The sequence below is a fragment of the Anser brachyrhynchus genome (assembly GCF_964034855.1).
Source record: "Anser brachyrhynchus genome assembly, chromosome: 1".
NCBI lineage: Eukaryota > Metazoa > Chordata > Aves > Anseriformes > Anatidae > Anser > Anser brachyrhynchus.
In genome coordinates, this window is record NC_137694.1 from 1,542,460 (window position 1) to 1,552,318 (window position 9,859).

General features: G+C 64.8%; 1 protein-coding gene across 2 annotated transcripts; it reads right to left on the reverse strand.

Moving 5' to 3' along the window:
• Window positions 1–1,115: 1,115 nt before the first annotated feature.
• On the reverse strand, window positions 1,116–7,915 carry LOC308194215 (uncharacterized protein). Of its 2 annotated transcripts, none has more exons than XM_080589795.1 (20): window positions 7,845–7,915; window positions 6,296–6,442; window positions 6,088–6,209; window positions 5,871–5,979; window positions 5,643–5,759; window positions 5,390–5,457; window positions 5,163–5,300; window positions 4,827–5,009; window positions 4,649–4,751; window positions 4,422–4,563; window positions 4,157–4,340; window positions 3,955–4,054; window positions 3,753–3,871; window positions 3,590–3,627; window positions 3,254–3,366; window positions 3,016–3,164; window positions 2,712–2,806; window positions 2,346–2,424; window positions 1,990–2,098; window positions 1,116–1,719 (listed from the first exon to the last, which is right to left on the reverse strand). In XM_080589795.1, exons 1-20 carry the CDS (start codon window positions 7,900–7,902, stop codon window positions 1,646–1,648), a joined length of 2,247 nt encoding a protein of 748 aa, XP_080445921.1. In that variant the 5' UTR covers window positions 7,903–7,915; the 3' UTR covers window positions 1,116–1,645. The 2 variants fall into 2 exon arrangements, with proteins under 2 accessions (XP_080445921.1, XP_080445920.1); XM_080589794.1 differs by having other exon boundaries at window positions 4,827–5,012.
• Window positions 7,916–9,859: the final 1,944 nt, after the last annotated feature.

Consider the following 9,859-nt stretch of genomic DNA (forward strand, 5'->3'; position numbering starts at 1 on the left):
GTGGAAGAAGAGGAGGTGAGAACACCCCTGAGGCTTCCTGGGATGGGGACAGGATGCACCTAGGGAAAAAGCCGTGTCAGAAGGGGGTTCACCAGCCAGCCCTGCTGCCGTCACCCCATGGCTTCCCTCTGCTGCCAGCAGCTGGCAGAGCAGCTCAGGGAGATGAGGTCTTTGGGGGCATCCCCACAGCACCCCACAGTCACTGCTCAGCCAGGGGCACGCATTCAGGTTGGTCTCAGATGAGACACAGGAGCATCTACCCGCTGCTGTCAGCTTCTGCCCTCCCATCCCACTTCTCCTTTTTGAAGTCCCATACCCTACCCCATGCTCAAGTCCATCTGCTGCCACCAGCAGACTCTATACTCAACAGGAGCCTTCCCAAACATCACATTAATATCTTTAAAGACAGCAGGATCGTCCACACTGATGCTATACCGGGAAAAGGAAGAGCTCAGAGCAGCATCTCCAACCACAAAGGAGCAGAGCAGAGGGACCCTGGGCTGCTGCCCGCCCCCCTTCAGGCTGTTTCTGGCCCCTTTTCTCCTTTTGCTGCAGGACCTTTGAGTCCTGCACGCGTTGCATGCAGCGAGCGCTGCTCCCCTCCCGCTTCTTGTGCGGAGTACGTACGTCCCTGGGGAGCTACAAGGGGACGAGAGGGAAGGAGCATTTGGGCGGTGGGGTTTTCCCCCCCTTCCAAGCTCTGATTATCAACCTGTCCAAGTTACCTGCTTCGTACCTCTCACCTCAGCTGCTGGCGTTCCCCTTCAGAGGAAGGAGACCCTGCCACGGTGCCGCCGCCTCTCACCCCACGCGGCACCAAGGGGAAGCGGCTCAGAGCCTGGAGTGGCCCTGACCAGTTTTAAAGCCTCCGAGCAGGGACCCAGGGCGGTCACGCAGCCATCAGGAGGTCCTGGTGGCTCTTCACCCATCACACAGCGGGTGATCACCATGACGGGTGATGGACGAGCAGGATCTTGATGCCCCCAACCTCAGGGGTCCTGGGGGCAGCCCCGGTGGGCACCAAGCTGCCATCACCCCAAGAGCACCACTAACCTCGTCAGTGGGCGCGGAGGGGTCCAGACAGGCGACCGACGGCTCATTAAGGAGCGGGGAGCTTGTTTCTGATTCGTACAAAACTGCTTTAATGACAAAACAGCTGCAAAAAACCGTTTGGTGTGTTTCTGGTACCATCAAGGAGCCCTGCGTGATCCCCCAGGCCACGGGGAAGCCGGGATCACCCCGGCCCGAAGGGCGAGAGGCTCTTCTCAGGCACCTTCTCCCAGTGCAACACATCCCGGGGAGGGGTCCATCCTTGAGACCACCCAGAAATGTCCTTCCAGACCCTCCCCGAGGACAATTTCCCTCCCAGCCATGTAGACATCAGCCAGGAATGCTTCTGTGAAGTGTTCGGGCCTTCAGGCTCCTCGGTTTGGGAGTTTCAGGAGCGATCCCGTTGCCACCACCTTCCCCATCACTGCAGCTCCATTTGTACCCCACAGGGGGGGAGAAAAAAAAAAGACAGCAGCAGGAGCTTCGGCTTCAAACAACGCCTCCAAAACCCCAAACCAGCCCGGCCAAGTCCCTGAGACGCCGGATAACGCCCCGGCGGGCGCCGGCCCAACGTGGAGGCAGCCATGTCCAGGCCTCAGCAGCCGCTGGGCGACGGGGCGAAGAAATACACGGCCAGGAGGATGAAGTAGACCATCACCAGCACCGTGCCTAGGGAGACGGAGCGGGATGGGGTCGTTACTGCCTGCAGCAGAGAGGGAGCTTGCTTTTAAGGCCTTCTGGGGTGGTTTAAGGCCTTCTGGCGCACGCTGTAAGGGATCTGTGTGGCCTTTTGAAGTCCTGGTTAAGTCACCGCCACCCTGGGCTTGGAGCAGCGACAAGTGGTGACCCCCAGAGGTGGCTCCAGAAGCCCCCCACCCCGTTGTCACAGGGAAGGCGGGTGCACCAAGGCCCGCAGCAGCCCCGTGGCCCAGCGGTTACCTTGGAAGTAGTCGCATTTGCCATCCATGAAGATGTAGTTCATGAGCACCACGCTGAACATGCTGGCGTAGACGTGGAGGTCGCTGAAGACGAGCGTGAAGTTGGTCGGCTGCGAAGCGGAGAGGGTTTTTTTTTTTTGGTGTTTGTGTTTATGGCCAACCAGCACGGCCCCACACCAGTTTGCGGGTCACCCTTTGCGCCCCCTCCACCACAAGTCCCCAGGGCTGGGGACGGCATCAGCCGAGGTAGGAGACATCTGAACCCACTTCCCCGTCACTGGAGGGATGGAGGGGGACAGCTGCCATGGGGTGCTGCGTCCCCAGCCCCACCAGGGGAGGACACCCGGGGCTACTCACGTAGAAGATGGTGAAGAGCACCAGGATGGGGATCTGGAGCATGCAGACCTGGACGGCGATGCAGTTCCCGATCTCGATGCTGGGAGGACAGAGGGGTTAAAGGGATCGAGCACCAGGTATCTGGCAGCCCCTGGGAGCTCAGCTTGGGGTGAGGACAGAGCCAACCTCAGGAAAACAAATTGTGGAGCAGAACCTGGTCCTGGCCCCATTCCTCGTGGTTTTAAACCCACTTCAGAGCCCATACCTGCAGGCATCCGCCCTGCTGGCACCATGGAGCAGGGCAGCCCATCGCTGGCAGCGCTACGGGGCTGGGACGGGGCACGGGGGCTGCACTGGAAGAGGACACCCCAAAATCCATGCGCTCACCTCAAGCTCAGGTTGTTCTGCAGGGCAAACTGGATGCCGTTGACTATCTCCGGCAGCTCAGGCACCATCGCCAGCACGGTGACACCGATGAAGTACTGCAGGAAAAAAAAAAGAGGTGTCAGTGCATGGTCGGATCCTGACCATATCTGAGCCCTGGGCAGCCACATCTCCCCAACGCATGGAGCATCTCAGCATCTTCCCCCCCACACAGATTTTGGGGCTCACGGCAGGTTCCTGGGCTGGAGGAACCATCTACAGTCCTCAGAGCCACCCAAAGGAGGCTCGTCACCTTCCCCACGCTCACCTGGGAGATGGTGGAGTTGGTGAGGATGGGGCTGATGTGCTCCGTGGCCAGGTCGGCGCAGGCCGACATGCAGAGGGTGGAGAGCAGGAGGATGACCAGGGCCCGCCAGCGGGACCAGTGGACCACGGCGCTGTGGTGGTGGCCGGGCACTGGGGGAAGAGAAGAGACTGGGTTGGACGCCCTGGGGCGGTTGGACAGCCATCCGCGAGGCCGGGCATCGCGTGGTGGGGACACTCACTGTGACAGTCGCTGATGTGGATGTCGTAGATGTGCGAGTGAGTTTTCAGGGTGAAGAAGAGGCCGATGAGGTACGCGGCGGGGAGCAGGAGGGACACGGTGTACACCAGGGGCCTGCGGGATGAGGGTGCTCAGCACCGCCGGGGTCTGGCTCAGAGACCCTGGGGCATCCCTGCACCAGCTGGGGATGCAGTGCAGGATCAGACCCTCCCTGGGGTGGCGCAGAGGGACACCAGCCCCAGGAGGGATGCGGGGCAGCTCCAGGAGAGGAGCCAAAGCCCAACCAGGAGGTGCCACCCCAGCGAGGACAGACCTGTCCCCCCCCGGCCCTACTCACTGGACGTGGCTGTAGTAGAGGGTGCCGTTGTTCTCCATCTGCAGATGAAGAACATCGGTGAGGACACGGGGCTCGGGACAGCCCCCGCTGCCACCGCCCGGCCCCAAAGCTGGAGCCGGGTGGGTTCAGAGCGTGTCCCCCCCACGCTGGTGGCCCTGCTCACCAGGTCAAAGTGACAGTTGTGGCAGAGGTAGTGGCCCAGCGGGTTCTGGGTGACGTTGTGGCACTCGCCGCACACCAGCTTCCCGTACACCTTGGAGAAGAGCGTCGGGGCAAAGACGCCTGCGGGGACGGAGGGACACGGGGTGGGCGCCCACGCCGGTGGCACCCCACCGAGCCTGGGGACAGCCCTGTCCCCAACTCACCTCCGACGGAGAGGAAGAGCAAGGCCGAGCTGACGCCCGCCGAGCGGCTGTTGAAGCGCTGCTCCTGGTGCCGGATGCCTCCTATCACCATGCACAAACCCTTCGGGATGGAAGAAACCCCCCCAAAAAAAAAAAAAACCATCAGCGCTCAGCCCACCCGGCTGCCAGGCACGGCAGGGACCGGGCGCTCGCGGGGCCTCACCGGGACGAAGAGGACGCAGCCCACCAGCGTCCCCGTCAGCGCCGACTTGACGATCTCGGCGTAGCAGCGGTTGCCCTCGCGCGAGCCCTTGATGAGGGCCGTGATGTAGAAGGTGAGCTCCGTGATGGAGCCGAACGTGGCGTTCACCACCGCGCCCACCGCAAAGTTGCTCTGGGCCGAGATGCTGGAGGGGGGAAGGAGGACGTCAGAGGGGCCGTGGGGTGTCCCCACCTTACGGGGGACGTCCCCGTGTCCCCCCGCTCACCTGGCGATGGCCATCCCGATGTAGTAGGAGAGGGGCATGATGGAGAGCAGCGCCAGCGTGAACTTGACGGGAGAGCTCGTCAGGAGGTTGTGGCTGTCCACGTAGCCCAGCACCAGCGTCACCAGCACCAGCGGCAGCAGGTCTGGGGTGCTCGGTCAAGGACACGGCCCAGCTGGGGTGGGATTGGGGGTCACCCCCCCCCCACACCCCGGGACAGGAAAGGATACTGACAGCGAAGACGTTGATGCCGTCCACGGCGTATTTGTAATAGTAGGGGTTGACGGCGCGGTAGCAGCACAGGATCACCTCCGCGTCCAGCGGCACCTCCGTCTGCAGAGGGTCAGGTCGGTGACACCGCTCCGGGCGTCCCTCCCCACCCCAAAACACGTCCCAAACGGCACCCACCATCCTCAGGCGCCGGACGTGCACCCGCTCCGGGGGCAGCAGCAGGACGCGGGCGGCCGTGCGGGCGCTCAGCTTGGCCACGGGGATGAGGAAGACGAGGAGCCAGGCGGCGACGCACACCAGCCCGTGGGCCAGCGCCAGCACGGGGTACCCCAAGCACAGCCACGCCACGGTGCCGGCACGCTGCTGGGACAGGCATTTAGGGTCTGCCACCAAAGCACCCACCCCAGGGCAGCGGAGGCCACCCGTGGGTGCCATCCCTGCCACAGCGGGGACCCCCGCTGTCCCCGAGCCCAGGAGGGGGGGGGTGTTATCGGGGCCAACACGGGGGCTCACCCAGTATCCTTCGTCAGCCCAGCAGCGTGGGCGCCAGCGGCGGGGCACGGGGCCACCGAGCAGGGCTGAGCTCTCCCCCGTGCCACTCGCCTCCGCGCCAGCCTCGCAGGCACCCAGCGCCCGGCGGGATTTGGGGGCCTGGGGGAGATGGGGAAGGGAAGTCAGGGTCCAGTTTGGGGGCGCCGTGGCCACCCCAATCAGGCCCCAAACGCGGGGCACGCCGTTACCTCTGCTTTCTGGATCACTTTGCCGAAGGGCCAGAGGAAATACCCGGCCAGGTCCCAGCAGAGCCGCCCTGTGGGGACACAAGCGTCAGCTCTGCTGGGGACACGTGTCCCCGTCCCCCCCCCCCCCCCCAGCCACGGGGCCACCCCGCGGCGTGGGACCCAGAGGTTCAGCCCGTTGGGGATTCCAGCCACATCAGACCTCCGTGCCTCCCCAAATCCTTCCCGTGGGGGGGGTCCCCGATTCGGGACTCACCATAGGGAGCCCCCACGACGGTGACAAACATCAGAGCGGCCACGAGGACGTAGAGCAGCGAGAGCCACCAGCCGAAGAGCAGCAGGTAGAGGACGTTCCCAAACGTCACCGTGGACCCTGCAGGAGGGGGCGGGGGGGGGGACACAAGCCGGATGGGACCACCGTCACCTGCACCAGCTCCTCCATCCCAAACCCGTGCTGCCGAGGGGACGCCCCGAGGCCACCCACCTCCGGAGCCCCGGATGACGTTGAGGTCGGAGTAGAGCTCCTTGACGATCTCCGAGCGGTCCTCCCAGGGCCGCGCCGTCACGTGGCTCTTCCACTTCTTGAAGCCGAACTGCAGAGAGGGATTTTGGGGGAGGAGGGAAGGGTAAGGAAAGCCCCGCGCAGCCATACGGGGGCACCCAAGGGTGCCTCCACCCCCACCCCCAGGACGGGCGCCCACCTTGTAGTTGTTGGAGAGCTTGTTGGCCTCCACCACGTTCTCGGCCGTCAGGGTGGTTTTCACCACGCAGCTCTCGCAGACCTCCTCCGAGTGCTGCTGGCAGCAGGGCGGCGGGGACACGGCTGCGGGCGAGGCGGGGGGCGTCAGGGGGCGCGGGACCACCCCCCCAACCCCCCCCCCAGCACCCCAAAACCCAGCACAGCCCTACCTGCGTGGCCGCGGGGCCGGTGCTGGTGGTAGCCCAGGTCGCCCAGGTCCCCCTGCACGTTGTTGATGGCAGCGCAGCGGTGGTCGCAGAGGGAGCCCCGGCGCAGGGCGTCACCGTCGGCACGGGGCTCGGGGGGCTTGGGGACGTCTTGGGGGAAGGGAACGGGGTCGGAGTCACGCCGGGGCTGCAGCCTGACGGGAGGCTGCAGCGTGGGAAGCCCGGGGGGCTGGGCTGGAGGTCCCCAAACCCCATGGGGGGGGGGGGGGGAGCCACAGTGGGGCGAGGATGGGACCCCCCCAGGGAGGTAAGGGGGGATCCCAGAGTGGGGTGAGGACGGGACCCCATAGGGGGGTAAGGGGAGATCCCGCAGTGGGGTGAGGACGGGACCCCAGTAGTGGGGCAAGGGGGGGGATCCCTGAGGGGGGTGAAGACCCCAAAAGGGGGTAAGGAGGGACCCCCACAGGGGGGTTAGGGGAGATCCCGCAGTGGGGCAAGGACCCCCCCCGGGAGGTAAGGGGGGATCCCAGAGTGGGGTGAGGATGGGACACCCACAAGGAGGGTGTAAGGGGGGGGATCCCACAGTGGGGTGAGGATGGGACCCCAAAGGGGGATGTAAGGGGGGATTCCAGAGCACAGTGAGGATGGGACCCCCACGGGAAGGGGTAAAGGGGAATCCTGCAGTGGGACAAGGACCCCACAAGGGGGTAAGGGGAGACCCTGCAGTGGGAAGAGAACAGGAGCCCCACGAGGGGGTGTAAACGGGGATCCTGGAGAGGGGTAAGGACCCCAAAAGGGGGGGATCCCGGAGCAGGGCGAGGACAGGACCCCCACAAGGGAGTAAGGGGGGATCCTGCAGTGGGGTGAGACAAGGACCCCAAAAAGAGGGGGTGTAAGGTGGGATCCCAGAGTGGGGTGAGAACCTCATAAGGGGGTAAGTGGGGACCCCCACAGAGGGGTAGGGGGAGATCCTGCAGTGGGGCGAGGACCCCACAAGGGGGTAAGGGGGGATCCCTGGAGAGGGGTGAAGACGGGATGCCCCCAGGGGAGCAATGGGGGGGGGGGGGAATCCCTAAGTGGGGTGAAGACCCCACAAGGCAATAAGGGGGGGGATCCTGCAGTGGGGAGAGGACCCCACAAGGGGGTAAGGGGGAATCCCAGAGCGGGGTGAGGATGGGACACCCACGGCAGGGCAAGGGGGGGGGGGGATCCTGCAACGGGGTGAGGACCCCACAAGGGGGGGATCCCGGAGCAGGGTGAGGACAGGATCCCCCACAAGGGAGCAAGGGGGGGGATCCCGCAGCGGGGCAAGGACCCCACAAGGGGCTAAGGGGGGGATCCCGGAGTGGGGTGAGGATGGGACACCCACAAGGAGGGTGTAAGGGGGGGGGGGGGATCCCGCAATGGGGTGAGGACCTCGTAAGGGGGTAAGGGGGGACCCTACACCAGGGTGAGGACCCCCCAGGGGGGTGAGGGGGGGACCCTACAGCAGGGTGAAGACCCCCCAGGGGGTTTTTTGGGGCGGGGGGGGGACGCACCCAGCACCGCTCACCCAGCGCATCCTGCGTGCAGCAGCGGCGGCGCCGCCCGGGCTCGCTCTCGGTGGCCATGGGGGGGAGATGGGGGGGGACAGCGGTACCGGGGAGGGGGGGGCAGCAGTACCGGAGCCCCCCCGCCCGGCGGCATTTAACGGCCGGCGCCGGGCATGCGCCGGGCGCGCCCCCGGGAGCCGCCCCCGGGAGGGGCCGGGGCTGCAGCACCTGGGGGGGGGGGGGAGGAGAGGGGGGGGGGCACGGGAATGGGGTGCGCAGGGGATGGGGGTGCACGGGGGCCACGATTATCGGGGCGTGCAGGGCACCAGGGTGCGTGGGGATGGGGTGCGAGGTTTATTGGGGCGCACAGGGGATGGGGGGGCACGGGAATGGGGTCCATGATATATCGGGGTGCACAGGGCACGAGGGTGCTTGGGAATGGTATGTGTGGTTTATTGGGGTGCACAGGGGTTGAGGGCGCATAGGAATGGGGTCCACAGTGTATCGGGGTGCACAGGGCACGAGGGTGCTTGGCAATGGGGTGCGCAGTTTATCGGGGTGCACAGAGGTTGAGGGTGCATGGGGACGGGGTCCACGATTATCAGGGTGTGCAGGGCACCAGGGTGCATGGGAATGGGGTGCACGGTTTATTGGGGCGCACAGGGGTTGAGGGCGCATAGGAATGGGGTCCACAGTGTATCGGGGTGCACAGGGCACAAGGGTGCTTGGCAATGGGGTGCGCAGCTTATCGGGGTGCACAGGGGTTGAGGGTGCATGGGAATGGGGTCCACGATTATCAGGGTTTGCAGAGCACCAGGGTGCATGGGAATGGGGTGAGAAGTTTACTGGGGGGCGCAGGGGATGGGGGTGCATGGGAGTGGGGTCCGTGATGTATGGGGGTGCACAGGGCACAAGGGTGCTTGGGAATGGGGTGCGCAGCTTATCGGGGTGCACAGGGGTTGAGGGTGCATGGGAATGGGGTCCACGATTATCAGGGTGTGCGGGGCACCTGGGGTGCACGGTTTATTGGGGTGCACAGGGAATAGGGGTGCATGGGAATGGGGTGCGTGGTTTATTGGGGGTGCACAGGGGATGGGGGTGCACGGGGTCCATGATTATCAGGGTATGCAGGGCACCAGGGTGCATAGGAATGGGGTGCATGGTTTATTGGGGTGCACAGGGGTTGAGGGTGCATGGGAATGGGGTCCACGGTGTATCGGGGTGCACAGGGCACAAGGGTGCTTGGGTACGGGGTCCACGATTATCAGGGTGTGCAGGGCACAAGGGGGCTTGGGAGTGGGGTGTGAGGTTTATTGGGGTGCACAGGCGTTGGGAACGCATGGGTACGGGGTCCACGATTATTAGGGTGTGCAGAGCACCAGGGTGCATGGGAATGGGGTACACGGTTTATTGGGGTGCACAGGGACTGAGGATGCATGGGAATGGGGTCCATGATTATCAGGGTGTGCAGGGCACAAGGGTGCTTGGGAATGGGATGCGTGGTTTATCGGGGTGCACAGGGGATGGGGGTGCATGGGAGTGGGGTCCATGATTATCAGGGTACACAGGGCACCAGGGTGCTTGGGAATGGGGTGCACAGCTTATTGGGGTGCACAGGGGATGGGGGTGCATGGGAATGGGGTCCATGATGTATGGGGGTGCACAGGGCACAAGCGTGCTTGGGAATGGGGTGCGCAGCTTATCGGGGTGCACAGGGAATGGGGGTGCACGGGAATGGGGTCCACAGTTGTCAGGGTGTGCAGGGCACCAGGGTGCATTGGGGTGCGTGGTGTATCAGGGTGCACGGGAAGCAGGGTGCACAGGGCTGGGGCACGCAGTGTCGGGGTGCAGTGTATCAGGGTGCAGGAATGGGGTGCGTGGTTTATTGGGGTGCATGGCATACTGAGCTGGGAGTTGTATGGGGATGGTGGGCATGGTTTATCGGGGCGCGTGGCAGATGCGGGGTGCAGGGGGCTGCAGCGTATTGGGGTGCATAGGAAGCAGGGTGCATGGGGTTGGGGTGTGCAGCGTATCG

What these genes read in the sequence shown, in the direction of transcription:
- LOC308194215 (XM_080589794.1), bottom strand. Translation starts at nt 7,902, where the DNA reads ATGGCCACCGAGAGCGAGCCCGGGCGGCGCCGCCGCTGCTGCACGCAG. An exon ending in GCTCTTCCTCTCCGTCGGAG is followed by an intron (nt 3,872 to 3,954) that starts GTGAGTTGGGGA and finishes CCGTCCCCGCAG; the next exon opens with GCGTCTTTGCCCCGACGCTC. An exon ending in ACAACTGTCACTTTGACCTG is followed by an intron (nt 3,628 to 3,752) that starts GTGAGCAGGGCC and finishes CTTCATCTGCAG; the next exon opens with ATGGAGAACAACGGCACCCT.